Raw genomic sequence first — 22,835 nt, forward strand, 5'->3', positions numbered from 1 at the left:
CACCCTTGTAGGTCATTATAGTCACAATACTGGTCAGTCCCGGAGGACCCAGGTGTGCACTCACCTTGTGAACTTCCCGGGAGCTCACAGTGTACGAGTGGGGCAGCCGCGCCTGCTCTGCAGCTCGGGAGGGTATGCCTGGGTGTCAGCTGCAGGGGTCGAGCACATGCACGTGCACCAGACCCGCTCTGGCCACCTGCCCCTCTGCCCAAGACCATTTACCTGTTGGCTGGCTCTCAACCAAATTATGAGCAGGGTTGTGGTGATTTTTGTTTGTTTTTTCACTCGATTGAAAGACACTCAAGAAAGGTGTGGGGCAAATCCGCACGGCTCCATCTGCAGGGGGTTCACGTAGGCACTTCTGGAAGTGTGTCTCCAGGGCTGTTTTCCTACACAGTGGGATCCTGCACCCCTCACCTGTAGGTCTGCCTCTCCAAGGGGAGTGTTTGGTCCTGGGTGCACCCCTGACGTCCAGTGCCACCTGGACTGCCAGGTCTCGCCCAGCCACCTTGTCAGTCTTGCCGTCGTCACCATGTTTAGGTTCCCTGTAGGCCATGGTGGCTGCAGCAGATGCGACTGGGATACACCCAGGGGTGCCTCTTCCTCCTCCTCTGCACTTCACATGGTCTCCCTCCTTTTGTCTTCCAGTTGGTCAGCGAGAAGGTCGGAGGGGCAGAGGGGACCAAGCTGGACGATGACTTCAAAGAGATGGAGAAGGTAGGAAACTGCCCAGGCTCCTCACGCTGGTCAGTGCTACTGAAAGAGGGGCCCCAGAGTGCTGCCTCACCGTGGAGCCCCAGTGGACGTGCCCACCCTGGCAGGGCTGTGACTGACAGGCCCCTGTCAATCAGGTGGACTCATAGGTAGCAGCTTCAACCCAACCCCAGGCAAGCAGCGATGGGGACAGGATGCAGCTGAGCTGATGGACAGGGTTGGGCAGGCCTGTTTTGGCCTTGGGTGCCAATGGCTGTGGAGCTCAAACACTGCCTCTCTCCACAGAAGGTGGATGTCACCAGCAAGGCAGTGGCAGAAGTGCTGGTCAGAACAATCGAGTATCTGCAGCCCAACCCAGGTAGGGCCAGCTTGCTGTCTGGGGTCTGCCCAGGCCTCCTATGTCAACAAGAATCTTAAATGAACAGAGCACAAAGAGGGACTACTGTGCCTGGGTGGGTGGGCTGCAGGCATGGCTGGATCCAGGGGTCCAAGCACCATGTTTAGGATCATGTACTTGTTTTCTACTTGAGCTGACAGCTTGCCTTCCCTTATGCTGGCTTCACTGTAGGGCAACTTCTCCGCATAACAATCTTATCCTTCAGTAACCCCACCACCACCGCCGCCAGCCAACAGGCCCTGCAGAAAAGAACATCTTTCCCCTCCTGACACACTGGAGCAGTGTACGGGGGGGTACCAATCTCCTGATCTGGCCAGGGCTCCATCCTTGGAGCATGGGGCTGACTCCTGGGCCCAGAGCAGGCAGAACCTTTCCCCTGGCTCTGCATTGGGAGGCAAGGAGCACAGATGAGCAGCAAATCCAGCAGCAGCCACTGGAGGCTAGTGCCAAGAACAGAAAGGGACAGAGATCCACAGCTGTGTCCCCCACCCCTGAGGCTGCACGTGCAGCTCCCTCCTCCCTCCTGCAGCTTTTGTTTCAAGGAGGTGCTGGGAGGAGGGAGCACTCACTTGGGGACCCGCTCTTCCTGTGCACTGCCAATTCTTTTGTGGCTGCTGGGGTGTCCAGAGGGGAGTCACACTCCTGGTGGCCTGTCTTGTGGGCGATCTTGGGAAACAGGTCTTGCACAGGTGCACTTTAGGAAGGGACAGGTGCAGGAGGAATCCCCATGGCGCCCCCCTGGCTGGTCCTGTTGCAGCCTCTCGGGCCAAGCTGACAATGCTGAACACGGTGTCCAAGATCCGGGGCCAGGTGAAGAACCCCGGCTACCCGCAGTCGGAAGGCCTCCTGGGAGAGTGCATGATCCGCCACGGGAAGGAGCTGGGCGGAGAGTCCAACTTTGGTGAGCTGCACATGCTGCCCCCTGCAGGGCAGCCCTGAGCATAGTCCCCAGGGGCACAGCTCTCAGGTCCTCTGTGCCAAGTGCCATCCTTGGGTCTGGGGATATGTGATGGCACAAAGAGCTTCCCCATGCAGGGGGCTGTCCAGACCAGTGGGGGTGGGTGGGCAGGGGTCGATTCACCCAAACCTGACCAAAGGGAGGGACACTAGGGAAGAGCCTTTGTTTGGTACCAAATTCCAATTGTCAGGATGTTGGCTGTTGAGGAGGGACCGTTCAGGAGCAGGGAGGATATCGATCCAGCAGGAAGGGCCCCTGCGACAGCTTCCCATGCCCCTCTTCTCTGCAGGTGATGCCCTGCTGGATGCAGGGGAGTCCATGAAGCGCCTGGCTGAGGTGAAGGACTCGCTGGACATAGAGGTCAAGCAGAACTTCATTGACCCGCTGCAGAACCTGTGTGACAAAGACCTGAAGGAGATCCAGGTGCTGCTGCAGCGTCCCACTGCCCAGTCCCGCCCTCAGCCCAGCCCCAGGGTCACCCTTCCACAACAACCAGGTCACATGTTGGACAATTCTCCCATCTATCCCGGGAGCCACCAGGTGACACTTGTCCCCTGCAACCTACAGCACCACCTGAAGAAGCTGGAAGGTCGCCGCCTGGACTTTGACTACAAAAAGAAGCGGCAGGGCAAGATCCCTGACGAGGAGCTGCGCCAGGCCATGGAGAAGTTTGAGGAGTCCAAGGAAGTGGCAGAGACCAGCATGCACAACCTCCTGGAGACAGACGTGCGTGGCCGTATCCCGCTGTGCCCTCCTGTGTGACCAGCTGCCCTGGGTGTCGTGGGGGTGGGGTGGCATCACAGGAGCCAGGGTAACCCCTCCTGTACCTGGCACACCCAGGCTCAGCGAAAGCTTGAGGGAGGCCACATGGCTTCAGGGGAACAGAGGGCTGCAGGCAGCAGCCTGCCCACTGCCAAAAGCGAGGAGCACTCCCCAAACCTGGGGCCCTGCTCAGGCTGCAGCATGGGGGTCAGCAGGGAGACAGCCACCATAGTGGTGTCCCTCCAGCCCTGCTGGTCCCACAGATCGAGCAGGTGAGCCAGCTCTCGGCCCTGGTGGACGCGCAGCTGGACTACCACCGACAGGCCGTGCAGATCCTGGACGAGCTGGCCGACAAGCTCAGGCGCAGGTGGGCCGCCTCGCTGTGGCGGGCATCTTCTCTGCCGGAGTCCCTCTTGTTCTCTCCCTGTCCCCGATGGCTCCCCGCCAGAGTTCCCTGAAGCCTGAGTCCCCATGCTTCCTGCAGGCCCTGGGCCCTCGTGCCCCTCTGTTGGCCATAGGGACAGCAGCCCTATGTGTGAGGCCGCCCTGGTGTGAGCAGGTTCCACAGCATGGCCCTGAGTCTGCTTCCAGAGTCTCCCAGGCTGCCTGAGTTGGGAGGGGCCACATGAGGAAGCAGGACATTATTAGGCTCATCCTGGTCCCCCTGGGAGACAGGAGGAGTGACATGAGGGTCAAGAGGTTAGAGTGCTGAGCCACCCAGTTCACCCTGAGGTCCACGGTAGCCTGCTGACCCCTCCCCACCCATGCCCTGCCTGAGGCTCACCTCTGAGGCGTGTGGTCAACTAGAGCTGGGCCGGCTTCAGGGGGCGGGACAGGACATGCAGGGCACCTGCTTCCTGGGCTGTCGGGGACCTCACAGCGTAACCCATGCATTGAACTATCTAGAAGTAGTCTGCAGCTTCTGAAGGTGCCGGGCGGGGGTGGGGGACCAGCCCAGGGCCTCTGCTTCCAGGAGCCTCTAACCAACAGTGTCCCCTGTGATGGGGCCTAGGGCATCAGCTTGGATCCGGAGTGCTGAGGCCCTCATGGCCAATGATTCCCCCCACAGGGTGCGAGACGCCTCCTCACGCCCCAAGCGGGAGTACAAGCCCAAGCCCCGGGAGCCTTTTGACCTCGGAGAGCCAGAGCAGTCCAACGGGGGCTTCCCCTGCACCACAGCCCCCAAGACCACAGGTAACAGGGAATGGAATGCTGCTCTGGGTGGCAGAGGGCTGGCCCTGTCCCAGGCCTCTGAGAGCCAAGGCCCAGGAAAACCCAAGCCCACTGTCCACCTGGACTACAGGAGGGGGTCCCCAGGGACCAGGAAATGGCCCCCCACACACACTGTGATCAGCCTCCCTCTGTTCTGTTCACAAGCAGCTTCATCGTCCTTCCGATCTTCGGACAAGCCCATCCGGACCCCCAGTAGGAGTATGCGTGAGTGTCCCCTGCTAATGGCTTCCTTGCTGATGGCTGAACTTAGCTGGCAACACTGCCTTCTGTTGTATTCCGAAGGGGTCTTTCTCCTACACATCTCCTGGGCCAGGAAGTCCTGCCTGTCCCCTGTGGGCAGTGGGGCCCAGATGGGAGCTGGTTGGACCGCCCCCACTGCCGGTGGGTCTCCAGCCCCTAGCCTCATGTGCACACCAGGGGATCAAGTGCTGAGGGCCAAGGACACCAGCCTGGCTCAAGGCTGTCTTGCCTGTACAGTGCCCTGAGTGCTCTGGCCAGTCTTTCTTCTCCATGACCCTGTGGGCATCTCCAGTGCTTCCCAGCAACACTGTGGCTGACCATTGCCAGACCTGGCTCCACGTCTTCCTCCAGCAGTCGGGGCAGGGGGGGCAGCTGAGTGGCAGGGCTACCAGGGAGAGGGGCCAGGGCTTGGTGAGAGAGAGCTGGTGAGGGCACAGTGGCCCTCACATCTCTCCTGCCCCCAGCACCCTTGGACCAGCCCAGCTGCAAGGCACTGTACGACTTTGAGCCTGAGAACGACGGGGAGCTGGGCTTCCGCGAGGGCGACCTCATCACGCTCACCAACCAGATCGACGAGAACTGGTACGAGGGCATGCTGCACGGCCAGTCGGGCTTCTTCCCCCTCAGCTACGTGGAGGTGCTCGTGCCTCTGCCGCAGTGACATGCCAAGGCCCTCCCGCCCTCCGTCCACACCAGCCGGGTCTCCTGCATTCCATTTAGCAGCTGATTCGGGCCCACCGGGCGGCCTGTCACCAGGCTGCAGGGCCAACGAGGCAGGCAGCTCTCATCCGGGCCTGCCCGTCTGCACCGGTGAGCGTGGGCCCACACTGGAGGCAGCGGGCTCCCTTCCCCACCTTCTGGCAGTCCTCCTGGGGCTGGGCTGCGTCCTTCCTTCCCTTTCATGGCCTCCTTCCCCGGCCAGCAGGCCTGAGGTGGGACTAACACTAAGGTGCTCTTAGAAACACTAATGTTCCCTGGAGGAGCAGCAATTTCCTCCCATCCTGGGGCCATCCCTGTTGTGGCTGCAGGGCCCAGCTCCTCTCCCTGTCACCTGACCTGCTGCCTTAACAGGGTGGGGTGGGACTGAGGCAAGACCCCTGGCCACCTCCCCACATCCCAGGTTTTAAATCCCCTCCCCGCCCGTTGCTGGCGATGGGCCAGGCCCCCATCCAGGGCACCCCAGAGGCCTGAAGTCCCAGAGGTGCTGTCCCTGAGCCTTGCACACATGCTACTTCCTGGAGAGCTGGGGCCTTCAGAGGCCCCTAGGCCAGGGCGTCCCTCACCTCTTAGAACCTGCTGTCAGCTCTGCTTGTGATCAGGACGAGATAGGCCTGGGTTTTCAGAGGCTGCCTGCTCAAGGACAAGCCCTCTCCCAGGAGCCCTGGGCCCACCGCTGTCTCAGGAGCCTGTCACCCTCCCAGCCAAGTCCTCAGACACTGGCTGGCTTGTACCCACCCACCCATAGCCACCCTCATGAGGCCAATGGGTCCAGCCTCCTAAAGCCCCAGCACATGGAGGGCTGTGCCCACCCTGCACACAAACAGCTCACTCGGGACCACGGCCCATCCTGCTCTGCCGGAGGTTGAGCTCGAATGCTCTGAAGACTGTCACCTCAGACCTGGCTTGCCAGCACCTGCCTTCCCTACACCAAGCCAGCGGCTGTGTCCCGAGACCCCTACCCAGACCAGCAGGATCCCAGCCCCAGCTTCCACTCCCTCTCACCTAATCCAAACTTGTCTAAATGGAGGGACCTCTGGGCTTGGCCACATTCACATTCCCTTCCCTAGGACTCCACAAAGCCCCTGGGACACCAGGCTCTGCCCTTCTCTTTTGCCCCTTTGTGACTACCACATGGGGACACGCAGTCTCTGCCAAGACGGGCGGTGCGACCTGGCTTCCCATCCAGGGTGGACTGAAATGTACGCCTAATTTTTTTAAAAAAAGAAGTATTAAATGTTTCTTTCTACAGCCCTTGGTCTCATGTTGGTGCAGGGGTAGACCTCAGCTCCTCTGTGCCGGCCAGTAAGGGGCACCCCTAGTACCAGCCCCCAGTCACTTGTGGGTGATTCTGCATCCCAAGGTGCTCTGCTGCCTAAACAGCAGCCCTCACCCATAGGTGCTGTGGAGCTGGCTGGGGAACCACTTGCATCTGTAGCTCAGTGCCCTGCCCTGCCACCCAGAGGAGGAAGCCACACTTGGAGCTGCTCAGGGGACCCAGCTTGGGCTGGCAGCTGGCTCTTGTCCACTCCATGAGACACACTGCAGGCTGCTGGCGGCTCAGTTTTTTATTATCTCACACAGGACGGGACAGCAACAGACGGAGTCCTTGAGCCAGTCCCCATAGTCACCTCTGATCTCAGGACAGCACCCTCAGCTCCCCTGCTTGAGGAGACTGTAGACCTGCTCCAGCACATGGCACAGACCTTGGTCTTTGGGTGTCCTGCTGGCCAAGGAGATCTGAAACAAGCAGGGCTGGTGGCTCAGTGCCCTGCCACCACCCAAGTGAAACACCCTGGCAGAGCCAGATCCTCAACCAAGCACACAGTGGCGTTCCTAAGTCCCAACTCGCCAAGGGGAACAGTGCACTTGACCCAGAACCAGTGGGCTGCAGGCACGATGTCCAGGTGGGGGGGGGGGGTGTCTGCCTGCCCGATCCCAGGCCACTGATGTCCAAGTGTGAATGACAGGCCACAGGCGGGCAGGAAGGTGCTTCTACACAAAGTACACCAGACAGATTCAAGTAGGAAGTAAACAGGGCACCCTCAGAAGGCGGCGGCCAGGGGCCAGCCACCAGAGAAGCCAGCTCACACACCAGCTGCCTCTGGCCTTGCTGGAGCTCAAGGCTCCAAATCAAATCAAAACCTGTGTCCCCTCTTCAGGTGGCCCTGCAGTGACACGGGGTCAGATGGAGAGGCTTCTCCAACTGGGACGTCCTGGGGGTTGCGAGGTTCAAGGGGCTTTGTGCAGGGGAGAACCAGGGCCTTGTGTGTGCTCAGCACAGCCCCTGCTGAGCTGATCCCCTGGGCTGTTCCCAATTTTATTTTCACTGTGGTCACTTTCTTGGGGTGTCTTGAGTATAGTCCTGGGTGTTCCCTATGCACAGTCCTTGGGGCTGCAGCTCCTGGGGACAGATGTGGTCTCACCTTTAGCTTGTCCAGGTAGCTGTGCTCCTGGCTCCAGGGCTCCTGGAACCTCACCAGGTCCGGGGCGCCTTTATAGAACTCCACCAGCAGCATCTGCGGGAGGGCAGGACTGAGTGCCGGCTCTCTCCCCTCCCTAGACCAAGCCAAGCAGCTGTGTCCCGAGACCCCTATCTAGACCAGCAGGATCCCAGCCCCAGCTTCCACTCCCTCTCACCTAATCCAAACTTGACTAAATGGAGGGACCTCTGGGCTTGGCCACATTCACATTCCCTTCCCCAGGACTCCACAAAGCCCCTGGGACACCAGAGAGCAGGCCTGCCCTGCTGCCTCTTCTAGCCTAGGGCCAAGGAATGGCACTCAGACCCAGCTGTGTGAAGAAGGTTAGCTTTTTTTTTTTTTAGCACATGCTGAACATGTGGTTATCAAGCCTATGACCTGGGCTGGGGCGCATCCTGGTGAGCAGCTCTGGCCTAGTGTGTGCAAGCCCTGGGCACAACCCCAAACTGCAGTTTCTCTACTTGGAGAACCAGTGGCGGGTGCAGAGGCCCAAGGCAGGAGCTAGCCAGGAACAGGGAGAGGGGCTGTGGAGGGTCTGGGGCTTGTCCTAGGATTGGCAGTCAATCTGGATGTGCTGAGTGCCTCTAGCAGGGCATCTCCCCCGTCCCTCCCACGTGGAGCTCACCATCTCGTGCAGGATGTCGTTGGTCAGGAAGCCGTCCTGCACGTAGGCCATCTCCACCTCCATGGGGATGCCGTAGTCGCTGGGCCTTTGCTGAGGGCAGTACATGCCAGTCAGAAGACCTTGCAGCCCACCCATGGCAGTGGGAACAGCAGAGGGCCTGGGGCTGGGATCCGGGGCTACGGACCATATGGGGCCTTGGTAGAGCCAGATAATGGGGCCAGAGTGGCATCCTGCCCACAGATGCCAAGAAGAGACGGAGCCCAGAATTCCCTCCAGGGATGACCTCTGACCCCTAGCGGGGCCTGGGCAGTGAAGCCAGGCAGGGCTGGGGAAGGAAGCCACCACACTAAGAGCAGCGTGCTGCACCCAGGCCCACATCAGGCCTCAGAGAAGCTCAAATAGGGTGGCTAACAGCATCTGCCGGAGGGCAGGACTGGGTGCTGGCTCCCTCCCCTCCCTAGACCAAGTCAGTGGAAGAAACAGGCCCAGAACAGAAGTGCCCTACCTTGAGCCACCAGCACACCCTCCTCGCCCTGGCACATCTGCCCACACCGACTCACACCCCCTGGCCTCCCAAGAACCCCAGCAGCCCCACCTACCTCGGGAGGAGGCATCACCCAGAAGGGTGAGATCTTGGACTCGGGTCCCGGGTTGCCAGAGTAGTACGGGGCTGGGGAAGGAGGAGGAGAGGGCTCTGGCTGGAGGCTCAGCAGGCCCAGCAGGGCGCCACTCCTCGGCCCAGGACTCACAGCACAGCAGTGCCAGGCAGGGCTGGAAGCCGTTGCTGGAGCCCTGCAGCCGCAGCTGGTAGTCCATCTGCGCGTCAATGTCCTGCAGCGAGGGCAGCGCCGGGCTGTGCGGGTGGCTGTGGTACCAGCCGACCAGGGACAGGCCTCGCAGGAACAGGCTCTGGTAGATCTGGGAAGAGGCAGCAGCAGGGTGGGGGACAGGGTGGTTCTGTTCAGTGCCTCTCTGCTCCTGCAACTAGAGTGGGCCCTCTATCTGTGGGGGACACCGGGATCCCAGGGTGCTCAAGGCCCTTGCACAGCGCAGCATCTGCACGGAACCTGTGCACACTCTCCCCTAGGCTGGGACTGTCCTGGTGGCCTGATACCTGACACAGTGTGTGTTGCTCAGAGAATGACAAGCACCAGGGTCCGCGTGCCCACGGTTCCCATCTGCCGCGGCAACTGCGGTGGGAGGCACAGAGCCCACCCCGCCCAAGAGGGACCTTCCCAGCCATGAACAAGGGGGGGCAGAGATGGACAGGGCGGCGACACGTGCCTGATCAGCGCCTGCTCACTGTCCCCTGCGGGACACTGTGACAAAGCCTCGAAGAGTGGTTGCAGAGTGCTCCGAGCAGTGCCAGGGACACACTGAGCTCCATCATGACAACAAGACTAGAGCAGCAGTAGGCATGGAGCACAGCCCGGGACCCAGGAGTCTCCCAGGTGGGTCACGAGTCCCAGGCCAGCCTGGGTCACCTAGCAAGACCCTGTCTCAAAAGAAACTGAAAAGGGCTGGGGATGTGGCCCGCGGAGGAGCACCTGCTTATCCTGCGGGAGCCCCGAGTTCCAGCCTCAGCACCACAGAAAAGGGAAAAGCACGCAGCAGCCCCATGCGAGCTAAGGGCCAGGTACCGAACTGCGTGAGACCACGACACCTCAGGTTTCACAGAAGAGAACACTGAGGGTCTGAGGGGAAGGGCTGGTAGGGTTGGCAGAGAGCCTAGGAGCCAGGGCTGGGTCCCATTTGCACATCTGCTGAGCGCTAACACTGCCAGCTGCCAGGACAAGGGCAGGACAGCTGCATTCCGCCCAGGCAGCCCCTCACCTCCTCTTCAGTGGCAGCTGCCGTGTCAGCGTCCCCAAGCCGGCTCCTGCAGGGGAAGGCTCTCAGCACCGTGAGCACTGCAGGGCGATGGGGAGAAGAGATGTTAGTCCTACTCCCAGCACCCCCTCCACCCGGCCCCAATACGCACTCTGGCTGGTGATGTCCCAGCGGCCTCCAAGGTACCCCACGACCTCACTCCTCGTCAGGTGGCTGTGGAAGTCCTGGGGAAGGGAGTAGTGGGCACTGGCTAAGGCGCTGCTCCTGCCCCCTACAGGGCCAGCCCACCCTCCTCTTCCTCCACATATTTATTGAGCAACTACCATTTACCCATAGCAGACAAGTATTGAGAATCTACTATTAACCAGAACAAACAAAGCTCCCTGCTCTTACACAGTTGCCATTTCAAAGACCCCTCCCTCCCTCTCTTCCTCATTCCTGGGTACCCCAGCCCCCTTTCCAGGCCAGGAAGCCCCTTGTCTGGACACAGGGCCAAGGAGGGAGATTAGTCACATACCAGCAGGAAGAGCACATTGCTAGAAATGGCCACATTGAACGGCTGGAACTTGTTAATAGCTGCAAAGGATGTCACTTCCACCAACGTGTGTGGGTTCCTGGAGGGGCCAAGAGTCCCACAGCCTCAGGCACCCCCAGGCTCCTCCCTCATCCCTGAAACTATCTCCCCACCCCACCCGGCCAGCCAGGGCTGCAGAGGCGCATCTGACCTGGCAGAGTCACGACTGCCCAGCATGCAGTAGCGCACAGGCGCGCGGGGCTTGTTTTCCACCCGCTTTCCTGGGGGTGTGGCCTCTGAAAAGGGGGAGGAGAGAGAAAGAAAGCATCGGAAAGCCCTCCCCAGGGCAATCTGCATACCCAGGCAGTGCAAGAAACCAAAATAAATCCATCTAGAGGCAGCCTTAAAAATCAGGCAGAAAGAGCTGGGAAATAAATGTCAACAAATCAGACAGATAGCCTTTTAAAAAAAGAGCTCAGGGGGCTGGGATTGTGGCTGAGGTAGAGCGATCACCTAGCACATGTGAGGCCCTGGGTTCAATCTCAGCACCACATAAAAATAAGTAAAATAAAGGTAGCGTGTCCAACTACAATTAAAAAATAGATATTTAAAAGAAAAATGAGCTCAGAGCCAGGCACAGTGGTGCATGCCTATAATCCTAGAGGCTCAGGAGGCTGAGACAGGAGGATCGAGGGTTTGAAGCCAGCCTTGGCAACCGGGAGATGCTAAGCAACTCAATGAGATCCTGTCTCTAAATAAAACACAAAATAAGGCTGGGGATGGGGGATGTGGCTCAGTGGTTGAGTGCCCCCGAGTTCAATCCCGGTAATCAAAAAAAAAAAAAAAAAAAAAAAAAGCTCAGGAAACCAGGTAGTGGGCCAAAGAAATCAGGGCGCACATAAGGAAATGGGGCCGAGGTACTCAGAAACCCAGCATTAGTTTAAGAAAACAGGCAGCAAATGAAATTGGGCAGCGGGGCTACCAAGTCAGCCAGGCAGGATCTTGGGGGCTCCGGAGAAGAGCAAGACCCTAACTCTCCCCGCCCCCTTCCATGCTCCAGGGCCACCCCCTTCCCGCCCTGCCTCTCCTGATCCCCTCACCAGGGTGTGCAGGCTCCGAGGGACCCTTCCCAGGCGGTCTCCGATTCTTGTCCTCTGCTGAGACCCCCGCCAGGACCTCCTCCTCCTCTTCCTCCATCAGCAGCTCCTCCTCCTCCCCTTCGCTGGCCGGGCTCTGGCGGGGACAGCAGCCGGACACTCAGCTGGACTCTCAATCGGGCACCCCCGAACCCAGACTTCTAGCAGACCGGAGCCCCAGGTGCCATTGCCCAACACGACGGCTAGAGGGCGAGAGCGAGCAGAGGCAGTCTAATGCGCAAGCGCAACTCTGGCCTGGCTGGCACCCCCAGGCTGCTTTCCCTCTGGTTCAAATTTGCTCTGCCTCTTACAAGGGGGTGTGACTCCAGTGGACAGCCCTAACCCCTCAACTCCCGTTCTTATCTGTCAAAAGATAAGTGGTCTCCAGCCCCATTGGGCTGAAGTGAGATCATATATGTAAAGCATCTGGCTTGCGCCCTCGAGTTCCGTTTCTAGAGCAAGTTTCATGGATCACTGTAATTCCCCTGACTGCCCCTCAAAAACCGCCTCCTGCCAAGGTGACCTCTTTGGGTTCAAATCTAAAGGTCACATTTCGGTCCCTGCACTCACCCTCTCAGCAGCGTCTGCCACTACAAGACCCCCTCCGTCTCGGAGCATCTCCCCTGATACCCAGACCCAGCATTCGGGGCCCCCTGCTACCTCTACGGGTCCTTCCCCAGGTGGACCCACACGTCGGCCTCAGGCCTCTTCCTCCACCCACACCCTCCGAGTGGCCTTGTCCATCTCAGACTAGGGGTCCAGCTGCCCACAGATGTCTCAACCTGGCAACACTGGGCCAGACTGGGCCAGACTAGGCCCCCTTACCTGCTCTTCCCTGTCTCTCATCTCTTGAGCTCAGCTCCACCCACCCACTCAGGATCCCCCTTATCTGATGCATTAAGTCCTGTCAGATGCACTTTCAAAAATATCCAGAGCCAATTTGGAAAGCAGTATGGAGATTTCTTGGAAAGCTGGGAATGGAGCCACCATTTGACCCAGCTATTCCCCTTCTCGGTCTATTCCCTAAAGACCTAAAAAGAGCATGCTACAGGGACACTGCTACATCGATGATGTTCATAGCAGCACAATTCACAATAGCAAGACTGTGGAACCAACCTAGATGCCCTTCAATAGACGAATGGATAAAAAAAAATGTGGCATTTATACACAATGGAGTATTACTCTGCACTAAAAAATGACAAAATCATAGAATTTGCAGGGAAATGGATGGCATTAGAGCAAATTATGCTAAGTGAAGCTAGCCAATCCCTAAAAAACAAATGCCAAATGTCTTCTTTGATATAAGGAGAGTAACTAAGAACAGAGTAGGGACAAAGAGCAGGAGAAGAAGATTAACATTAAACAGGGATGAGAGGTGGGAGGGAAAGGGAGAGAGAAGGGAAATTGCATGGAAATGGAAGGAGACCCTCAGGGTTATACAAAAGTACATACAAGAGGAAGTGAGGGGAAAGGGAAAAATAATACAAGGGGGAGAAATGAATGACAGTAGAGGGGGTAGAGAGAGAAGAGGGGAGGGGAGGGGAGGGGGGATAGTAGAGGATAGGAAAGGCAGCAGAACACAACAGACACTAGTATGGCAATATGTAAATCAATGGATGTGTAACTGATGTGATTCTGCAATCTGTATATGGGGTAAAAATGGGAGTTCATAACCCACTTGAATCAAAGTGTGAAATATGATATATCAAGAAATTTGTAATGTTTTGAACAACCAACAATAAAAAATTTAAAAAAAAAATATCCAGGACCTGGGGCTGGGGCAGAGCGCCCACCTAGCACTTGCAGGGCCCTGGGTTCGCTCCCCAGCACCACATAAAAATGAATGACTGGAAAAAAGATAGTGTCCAACTACAACTAAAAATTAAATATTTTTTAAAAATCACATGGATGGCCTCAATGGCTCCAGCTGCATCCTTAGCTCACCAGGACCAGCCCAGTCCCTCTGCCTGGTCCCAGCATCCCACTCTCATCCCCCAAAGCCTGTCCTCCCTACAGCAGCCACCACAGGGCCCCTGTGAACACCGAGAGTCAGTCTCAGTCCTCTGTTCACAGCCCTCCATGGTTCGCACCTCCCTTGGGGAAAAGGTCAACTCCTTCTAGCAACCTGCAGGGCCCTGCAGGAACCACCCTGTCCCCTCTGTGCTTCACCTACTCCCTCTATCTCCCCCTCTGCTCCAGTCACACGGGCCTCCTTGATGTGCTTCCAACACACCAGACTCTGTCCTGCCACAGGTCCTTTGCATGGGCTGTTTCCCAGATATCTTCATGGCTTCCCCATCCCCCTTCAGTTCTCTGGTCAAGTCTTCTCTGGTCCAGCACTAGAAGTGCTGTATGCAACTGAGCATCCCTCATCCAACAGTAAGTCGTACAGCGTTTACTGCAGGAGCCAAAGGACATACCTCATCGGCAGGAGCTACAGGCACGTGCAGCTGGTGCCGTCGGAGCCAGGCAGCCTTGTACTTGTCCAGTTTTTGGCCCTTGTACTTGACAGAGGCCCAGCCACAGCCGGATTTCTTGGCGGGGTTCACCAGTTTCTTGCAGTGTGTGGCCCAGGCACTGGGAGAGTTGAAGACCTGCCCAGTTTCCTGCCACACAATTCTCCCATCTGGCTGCAGATCCCCAATGAACTTCTTTCCCTGCAGAGACAGTGGGCTGGCTGTGCCCAGGGCCTGGTACCCTCCAGGGGACTCCTCCGGACCCATGCTCCCTGAGGCAGAGCTGCACTTTCCAGTACAGTGACCCTTTCAAGCCCAGGATCCTTTCCTAGGCCAGTCCCCTCGTCCCTGGACTGTGAGCCCTGGAAGGGCAAGGACAGGGTCCACCTTGATTAGTACTGTACCCCAGTACCCAATATGCTGCTTGGCATACAGCAGGTGCTCAATGTAAAAATCAAGCAATAGCAACCACGACAGTACGTGCTTTTAAAGCCCTTGCTGGACACCAGAAATGTGTGGACTGCTTTATTCACTGAATCCACTGGAAAGGGACTGGGAGAGGAAAAACACCCATTTATACAGAGGGGGAAACCGCTACCACCCAGAGAGGCTGCGGAGTCACACAGCCAGGAGGGCCCATCTTAGCCTCAGACTCTCAACGGCAGAGTGGGGCTTTAGATGAACCAGGTCCTCCTGCCCAGAAGGGGCTCCATCCGGGGTCAGGCTGCTCCGTGGCTCAGTTCCCCTCCCCACATCGGGGTCTCGTCCTGCGGCAGGGCGCTCTGGGCCTTGGGTTCCCTTCTTGTCGGAGCTGGGATGAGGGTCAGCGGACGCTCACCAGGTAGTAGATGGACAGCACCCCGGCGCCAGGCTCCAGCAAGGCGTCTTTGAGCAGCACCCGCAGTGTGACCGCGCGCCTGGTGAGCGCGCCCCCCAGCGCGCCGCAGAGCCCCGGCCCGGCCCCGCCAACGCCGCCGCGCCCGCAGCCCGCGCCGGCCGGCCGCTCGGGGTCCTCGGCCTCCGCCTCGTCCTCGTCCTCATCCGGCGCCTCCTCGCCCGCGCAGCCCGCGGGGGACAGTGGCTCCAGAGCTGCGGGGCAGCGACGAGCTTAGAGGGTCGCGCACGCACGGCGGGTGCAGCCCCCGCGCGCAAAGCCTCGCCCGCCGCCCGGGCCCGCCGTACCTGCCATAGCTGCGGCCGCCCGGCGCCCCGCCCCGCCCCTCGCGTCACCCGGCCCCGCCCCGCGTCGTCCGGCCCCGCCCCTCCGGCGTCATTCGGCTCCGCCCCGCGCCCCCCGGCTCCGCCCGCCAGCCCGCGTCGCCTGGCTCCGCCCCGGAGTCCCGGGACTCCCGCCTCCCGGACCCTGACGGAAACCAGCGGGAGGGCGGCCTGGAGGAGGAAATCGAGGTCCCGGACCTCGTCTTTCACTGGGGTCGTGACTCCGCCCAAGGCCACCACCTACTAGTTGCATCTGGGCTGGGATGAGCGGGGAAACTGAGGCGGGAGCGCGGTGGGGACCAAGAGGAGGAGACTGAGGCCCCGGGCCTCTGTCTTCGGAGACTAGTGGCCCCACCCGAGGCCACCACGTGCTGAGTTGCAGCCTGTGGGTGCAGGAGTGCCACAGCCTGATGCCACCGAGGGGAACTTTAGAGCTGGAGCCTGTAGAAAGGAGAGAGAGTCGGGGAGCGCGAACGGGCCAACGAGGTGTGAACTGGGACTTGCGCTGTAGCCTTTGTCGCCGCGCTCCACCGCAGTACTTGACACTGAACCCAGAGGCGACCTCCACCGAGCTCCACCACTGGCCCTGTTTTTATTTTATTTTGAAGAAGATTAATTTGCTGAGGCCGGCCTTGATCCTTCTGCCTCAGCCTCCCGAGTTGCCAGGATGACACGCGGGCGCCCCGCATGGCGTGTGTGTGTGTGGGGGGTCTTAGCGTTCTGCACCTCCTCTGCGGGCTCACATCTCCTTGGCAACTTAGGTTTCCACCTTGGGGCGTGATTTTTAGTATGCTAATAAAGTAAATGGAAGGTTGCTTTGCCGGTCAGCACCTGGAATCATCTCTTTATGGGGAGAGTCCCTAATATTATTTTCAAAGCAGGGCACACTGTTGTTGTCCTGTCTCAGGTTTAGTGACCTTGTCTTTCTGGCTCTGACTTCTTGAGTTTGTAACATAGAGTGGAGGCGATGGGTTCTTTGTCTCCTGAATTTGGAGAATGCGTTCCACAGACAGGAAAGCAAAGTAACAAGATTTGTTAAAATGACAGAAAGAAAGGAGAGCTCTGCAGTGGAGGGGTGCCAAGGCGGTGGCCAGGGGTGGCCAGGGGCGTGTGCGGTCCAGGTGTTTATATGATAAGGTTAGAGGGGAGAAGGTGCCTTGAAAACCACAGGCTAGAGATGTTCAAAGCAGTGGGTCTTGGAGTCCAGTGACACCAGGGCACCTGGGGTCCATGTGACTCCCGCCAGTCAGGTACAGTGTTACCATTTGTCCTGGTTTGGAAAGGGCACTGGGTCACAGATGTTCCAGTTTCACCTGGTTTTTGAGCTGGCCTGTCTGTGGTCATCCTGCTTTGTTACAGAGGCGTCTGACCCTCCTGGGGCCAACGTTTTCTGTCGGTCTGCCCAAGTTCCTACCTCAGCCAGTCTGCTGCCCAGTCAGGCTGGGCTGACTGCAACCTGCCAGCTGAAGGCTGTCATCTTAAGTCCGTAGCCTCGAAGGATGGTCCACTCTAAGTTGCTAAAGCTGGCCTGGAACTTGTATTTGTCCTGCGTCCCCCTCTCAAGTAAATGAATTTACAGGTAGTTGTCACTGTGCCTGGCTCCGGACATTTATTTTTGTGTGTATTATTTGTTTGTTGTTTTGGGTACCTGGGATTGAAGCCAAGGACCCTTAACCACTGTGCCACATCCCAGCCCTTTTTATATTTTATTTAGAGACAGGGTCTCACTAAGTTGCTTAGGGCCTTGCTAAGTTGCAGAGCCTGGGTTTGAACTCATGATCCTCCTGCCTCAGACTCTGAGCCTCTGGGATTACAGGTATGCACCACTGCACCTGGCTTCTGGTGCATTTAAAAAAAAAAAAAATATATATATATATATATATATATATATATATATATATATATATATATATATATAAATTTTTTATGTGTTTTAATTAGTTGCACATGACAGTACGATGATCTTGACATATCATACATTTGAATCAGATGGGAATATAATCTCTCATTTTTCTGAGGGTTCAGGTTGCAGAATCACATTGGTCATGCAGTCACGTATATACACACAGCAATAATAATGTCTATTTTATTCTGCTGTCCTTTCTTTCCCCTCCTTCCTAAAATGTATAGTTTTAAAGTTGTAGATGGATACAATGCCTTCATTTTATTTCTTTTATGTGGGGCTGAGGATCCACCCCAGAGCCTCACACAGCAGAGGCAAGTGCTGTACCGCTGAGCCCAGCCCCAGCCCTTCCGGTGCACTCTGAACTCCTAGTTTTCTGGTGTTCTTAGGTAGCAGTGAGATGTGAGCAGTGCGGGGCAGGGCTTTAAGAAAAGAATAAAATCAGTTAATTGACAGGCCTGCCTCCGTGGTGCCTCCGGCGTGACAGGATACTCACTTCAGGCCCTGCCTGGCCTCAGCCGGGCACACTGTTCCTTGTGCAACAGGAGGAAGATGGGAAACCAGGCTAAGAACCAAATGGCAAGGGTACGCACACTCAGAAGGTCCTGGTGGTGAAACATCTTAAGCAAGACCCTGCACAAAGCCGACCAACGGCCCTGCGGCCTGAGACAGACCCAGGACCAAGTCCCCGGGAAGACAGGACGACTCGGAGCCCACCCACCATGCCCGTTGCTCGTCAGCACAGTGTTACAGTGTCATCATCAGAACCGCAGCTCTTCTCCCCACCCGTGGGTCATGGCAGGCGCAGTACAGGTTTAGGGATCCAAAGCAGCTGCAGGCACAGGGCACACACCCGCCCGTCATCCCAGCAACTCGGAGACCGAGGCAGGAGGACCCCAAGTTCAAGGCCTGGGAGACTTAGCAAGACACTAAAGCAACTTAGCCTGACCCTGACTCACAAATAAAAAGGGCTAGCAGGGTAGCCCAGTGGTTAAGCACCCCTGGGTTCATCCATGGTACCAGGCACACACACACACAGGCACACTCGCACACGCGCGCACACACACACACACACACAGTGTTTTATCAGAGTTGAGGGGTGATTCTTGGGTAAGACCCTCTAACACTTCCCCAAAGAAAATTCCAATAACCATGAGAAAGAGGAGCGAGAGGAGACCCATGCCCATCCTTGCTTTTTCTCGTTTGTGCTAAGCTTTTACTACATTTCCCATCTTGAAATCTCTGGGATCAGCACCCCTGCTCATCCCAGGAGATGGAGGGCAGCTTGCCTGCGTCTCCCCGACCCCCACCAAGATCTGGTTCCTTTAACTTTGGGGTGCTGTTTTCCATCAGCAGGGCTGTCTCAAGCCCATTGGAATTAGCAGGAAAATGGAGGCTTGGGCCTGCCCTGCATGGGAGCGGGAGTCCAGGGCAGGAGCATTCAGGAGAGAGGCCGGAGGCTGGTGGTGACCTAGTGGAGGAAGTCGAGCCCCAGGCCCTCCTCTTTAGGGGCCCAGTGGTTCCACCCAGGGCCACCACCAACTGGACTGCCACCAGGGCCCACCCACTTCCAGGCCTAGGGCTAATGAGGCAGGGGGACTTTGGCCTCTGCTGCTAGAAACAAAGGGACTCCAGTCAGGATGAACCCCCGCCAGACTTTATTGGGGCTTCTGTTTAAGTGTGTCAGGCTGGTCAGGTGGTGGCACATGCCTGTCATCCCAGCCATGAGGAAGCGGAGGCAGGAGGATGGCAAGTCCCAGCCCAGCCTGGGCAACCCAGTGTGATAAAAATGGGCTGGGGGTGTAGAGCGCCCCTGAGTTCGATCCTCAGAACAACAAAACAACAGGCCCTGTCAGGTCGGCACGGTCTTGTTCACGAGTGACGGTTTCAGGGGAGCTAGAGGCGAGGATTTTCACTGGCTCTTGGCACAGTTCCAAATGTGGTCTCCTGGGCAGGCCTTTCAGTTTTGAGGGATGGAGGGTTCTGGAAGCAGAGCTCCCATTGAGCAACATCCCATTTAAGGGTCATTGGGTTTGGGGCGAAGGCCTCTTCTTGTAACTTCTTCCTGTTACGGGGGGACAGCTCAGAAAACACTCTTAAATCCAAATTTGAAAACAAATTAGAGAGTTTTTATTACCTGGCCAGGGACTGTTTGTCACAGGGACCAAGAGACCCTGTGGGAGAACAGCCTCATCTGTCAGTGGCTAGCGTATTTAAGGAAGGAAATCACATCCTATGGAATCTGCGAGTTGCTAACAATCAGGGTACAAGGGCTGAGAAAGCAGTTAGCAGAGCAAAATCAGACAACCCCATCCTGGGTTCAAGCACATCTGTGGCTCCATCCTAGGTTTGAGTACATTTGTGGGAGTATAAAGTATAGAAAAACAATTATTTTTTTTAGAATCTTAGAAGAGCTTACATAACAGTTTCTCACAGGAATCATAAAAATGGAGTCACTATGTGGCTATATTTACTTATACCTGTCTAGAGCTAGACCTCGTACTCAACTACTGTCCCACTAACCTACACTCACCTGTGACTATTTGAACCTATGGGCTCTTTTTTTTTTTTTTTTAATTTATTTATTTTTAGTTCTCGGCGGACACAACATCTTTGTTGGTATGTGGTGCTGAGGATCGAACCCGGGCCGCACGCATGCCAGGCGAGCACGCTACCGCTTGAGCCACATCCCCAGCCCCCTATGGGCTCTTACTTACCACCTTCCACTGTTCCACATCTTATTTCTAACAACTTAGATCTTATGTCTTACAGTTACGTGATTATCTTCTTCTAACTCAAACAGAGTAGCTTAACATTATTCATTCCATAACACTTATCACATAATGCCATTGTCCTACTTATTAATATTTCATAACCTTTCATCTATATTGACTAAGCTTAGATCATAACATTTCTGCTGATATGGGGACGTTGATTCCGTGTATCCATGGAGGTTACAAAGATGTCTTGCGCCTAATCTACAGGGGACAGGGTGGACAGCACAGGCTCCTAGTCCGGGAGGGGCTTGTATTTCTGGCAACCATTGATTCTTTTTGAAACTCCTGAATTGTCCAATCCACAACCTTAACCACCGATGGAAACAGGAATAGGCCGAAAACAAGGAACGGCAAAAGGCTAACAAGGAGACGGAGGAGGGCCGCACCCAAGCTTTCCCAGCGCCCAGCTGGCGCCTGGGTCTGGGTCCTGGTAGCCCCTGCGCAGCCGGGTGACCTGCTCCTACATGTCCTGGGTGTGCGATTCCAGCTCCCCGACTGTTCACACAGGTGCAGCAGGTTGTGTTAATGAGGACACAAACACCCCCGTGTTCTGCCAGGAAATCCTCCAGGGAGAGTTGGTTGTCTGGATCACGTCTGCAGGGGGTCTGCTGAAGACTGCAACGCAAAGATGTTTCCTGCAAATGGGGCCAAGTCCTGCAGGGCAGTCGCAAGGTTCCGAGGGTGGCCTCATGGGAAGCATGTCGGGTCCCTGGCACTGCCAGTCGGGTGGCGGCTCTCCACCCTCCAGGATCAGCGCGCCCTTGTGTGCGGCTGGCCCAGCGCCTCTGAGCTCCACGCGCGCCAGGATGCATTTTCAGGAGGACTTGGAAGTGCAGCCCAGGCAGGCGTGTGCCAAGGTCGAGTCCTGGGTGTCCCAGAGGAGCACGACGGTCAGCGCCCCTTCCCAGCCACGCTCCAACTGAGGGCCCCAGGGCGGCAGCAGTCCCACGGGCGGCCAGGTAGGGCAACAGGCGGCGCCAAGACCCCTGTTGGTGGTGGGTAGATGGCTGGAGGGGGCGTGTGTCCGGGAGGATCCGCTCAGGTGCATTCAGTGGCCTGTCTGCTCCCCTGTGCGGACTGTAGGGCCCAGGTTGAATTCTCAGCAGATGCCCACCTGGAGATGCCCGGGCCCTGCGGGGAGGGTGCCTAGCGACCCCGGGTAGGCTCCTTCCATTGATGCCAAGGGGATCTTTTGGGAAATGCCCCTTTGGAAGGGCTTGGGGAGCCCTAAACCAGGAACAAATCTTCAGGGGCATTTCTGTACTCTTAGGAAGCTTCTCGCGCCCTGTGAAGTGTCTGGCTTTCAAGGGGAATTTGGGTAAAGGGCAATTGCCAACTTCCCCTGAACAGGTGCCAGGTGATGGACAGGCTTTAAAACTTGGGGACGCCTGGGGATTCTTAGAGTCATTTTGTATGCAAATCTGCCAGCTTTGAACAAGCTGTTCAACAGTCTTAGGAAGTCTCTTTCCGGCCCCCGGGTGTGTCCTTTCCTTAATGGGTGGCCTGGTGTGAATGTCTACTGTCTTCCTTGGTCAGCCTCAGGAGTCCCAACCTGTCGTCCATCTGTGGCCACAGACGGCCATCCTGCCTCAGTAACACAGTAGCCTGATTTATTCCACGTTTTTCCCTGCTGGTACTGAGAACTGAGCCCAGGGGTGCTCTAGCACTGAGCCACGACCACTGAGGCACAACCCCAGCCCTTTGGGATCTTGCTAAGTTGCGGAGGCTGGCCTTCAACTTGCCTCAGCCTCTAGAGTCTGGGATCACAGGCAGGCACCACCACACCTGGCCCCATGTGGACATGTTTAGAGCTTGACCAGAGCAGGGGGCCCAGGATCGGGATCTGCAGCATACCTTGTCACGTAGACTCCTCCAAGGACCTTGGGTTCTGGCCAAAGCTGAGCAGTCTCGTGGCCATGCTGGCTTCAAGGCTTCCGGGGATCTGTCCCACGGGGCCCCTCGCACTGACTCACTGCCCCCTACCTGTTCAGGAAGCTGCATTGCCTTGGAAAGGTTCAGGTGAGGGCCTTATACTTTTGAACCCAGGGCCTGGTGCATGACAGGTAATCACCCTACCAACGGAGCTACCAGCCCCAGCCCCAGGTCCTTAGACTTTATTGGGGAACTTTTAGCTGTTAACACCCCCTTCCCCCCATAGCAATGTGGGCCTGAGGTCCTGGAATCGGGGCTGCAATTTCCAAAGGGCTCCTGGCTTCACAGGTCATTGTCTTTTCCCAGGGCACCTGACAAATGCGGGTGGTGACCACACCTGTCATCCCAGCAACTCAGGAGGCTGAGGCAGGAGGGTTGCAGATTCCAGGCCATTTTAGCAAGACCCTGTCTCAAGATAAAAAATAAAAGGGAGGATGGGACTCAGAGATGCTGCACCCCTGGGTTCAATTCACGGAACCAAAAAAAAAAAAAAAAACCCAAGCAAAGTTTAATTTAGTCTGAACTGGGAAGGTGTGAAGGGCATGCCCTGGGGTCAGCCTCCCAAACTGGATCTTACAAATCAAGTCCTCCCCAGGGATTAGGAGGAGGGGCTTTCTCTCTATTTCAAGGGCCAGCAAATGAAGGCTCCACTCTCTGAATCTGGCTTCTGGGGGATGACAGGCCTGCTCCTGCTCAGGTCTGTAGGTCCCTCCGTTACAGAGGGACAGGACACTTTGGGACACAGAGAAAGGAACAGGAGATGGTTTGGGAACCGACTCAGAGCAAGAGGGAAACCCAGCGTGTCACCGCGGGCTCGCTGTCTGCTCCCTAGGGTGAGCTGGGGCAGCACGGGGCCACCCCAGTGTGGACAAGGAGTTTGACCGAGCAGCCTCCTCCAATGTGAGGCTGACCGGGATCCTGGGGCCGCTTGGGGCTCAGC

General features: G+C 57.1%; 2 protein-coding genes across 3 annotated transcripts in view; one reads left to right on the forward strand and one right to left on the reverse strand.

Annotated features, from left to right (window-relative positions):
* Sh3gl1 (SH3 domain containing GRB2 like 1, endophilin A2) overlaps positions 1 to 6,272 on the forward strand; it is a 31,687-nt gene extending 25,415 nt beyond the window's left edge. Inside the window, exons 2-10 of one of the 2 annotated variants that reach the window (XM_046444075.2) lie at positions 649 to 717; positions 1,000 to 1,072; positions 1,869 to 2,012; positions 2,359 to 2,492; positions 2,637 to 2,795; positions 3,095 to 3,198; positions 3,901 to 4,025; positions 4,209 to 4,268; positions 4,769 to 6,272. In XM_046444075.2, the coding sequence (XP_046300031.1) occupies positions 649 to 717; positions 1,000 to 1,072; positions 1,869 to 2,012; positions 2,359 to 2,492; positions 2,637 to 2,795; positions 3,095 to 3,198; positions 3,901 to 4,025; positions 4,209 to 4,268; positions 4,769 to 4,965 (1,065 nt within the window). In that variant the 3' untranslated portion in view covers positions 4,966 to 6,272. The remainder of the gene's footprint in view (positions 1 to 648; positions 718 to 999; positions 1,073 to 1,868; positions 2,013 to 2,358; positions 2,493 to 2,636; positions 2,796 to 3,094; positions 3,199 to 3,900; positions 4,026 to 4,208; positions 4,269 to 4,768) is intronic. The other variant, XM_046444076.2, reaches the window with a different exon arrangement.
* A 302-nt stretch (positions 6,273 to 6,574) lies between these two features.
* Positions 6,575 to 15,275, reverse strand: Mpnd (MPN domain containing). The gene is made up of 13 exons (XM_046444074.1): positions 15,248 to 15,275; positions 14,904 to 15,154; positions 14,030 to 14,266; positions 11,574 to 11,706; positions 10,685 to 10,769; positions 10,477 to 10,573; positions 10,111 to 10,183; positions 9,963 to 10,039; positions 8,879 to 9,047; positions 8,729 to 8,799; positions 8,130 to 8,219; positions 7,448 to 7,540; positions 6,575 to 6,761 (listed from the first exon to the last, which is right to left on the reverse strand). The coding sequence occupies exons 1-13, from the start codon at positions 15,252 to 15,254 to the stop codon at positions 6,675 to 6,677; spliced, it is 1,470 nt and encodes a 489-aa protein (XP_046300030.1). The 5' UTR covers positions 15,255 to 15,275; the 3' UTR covers positions 6,575 to 6,674.
* Between the last annotated feature and the right edge of the window lie 7,560 nt (positions 15,276 to 22,835).

The sequence above is a fragment of the Marmota monax genome, unplaced genomic scaffold (assembly GCF_021218885.2).
Source record: "Marmota monax isolate L192 unplaced genomic scaffold, Marmota_monax_Labrador192_F-V1.1 WCK01_AAM20220418_F8-fsc00102, whole genome shotgun sequence".
Lineage (NCBI taxonomy): Eukaryota > Metazoa > Chordata > Mammalia > Rodentia > Sciuridae > Marmota > Marmota monax.

Bases quoted from the DNA above. Each gene is read 5' to 3' on its own strand.
- Mpnd (XM_046444074.1), bottom strand. The intron at 8,800-8,878 runs GTGAGTCCTGGG...CTCCTTCCCCAG, and splicing joins CTGCCTGGCACTGCTGTGCT to CCCCGTACTACTCTGGCAAC. The intron at 6,762-7,447 runs GTGAGACCACAT...TGCTTGTTTCAG, and splicing joins GCTACCTGGACAAGCTAAAG to ATCTCCTTGGCCAGCAGGAC.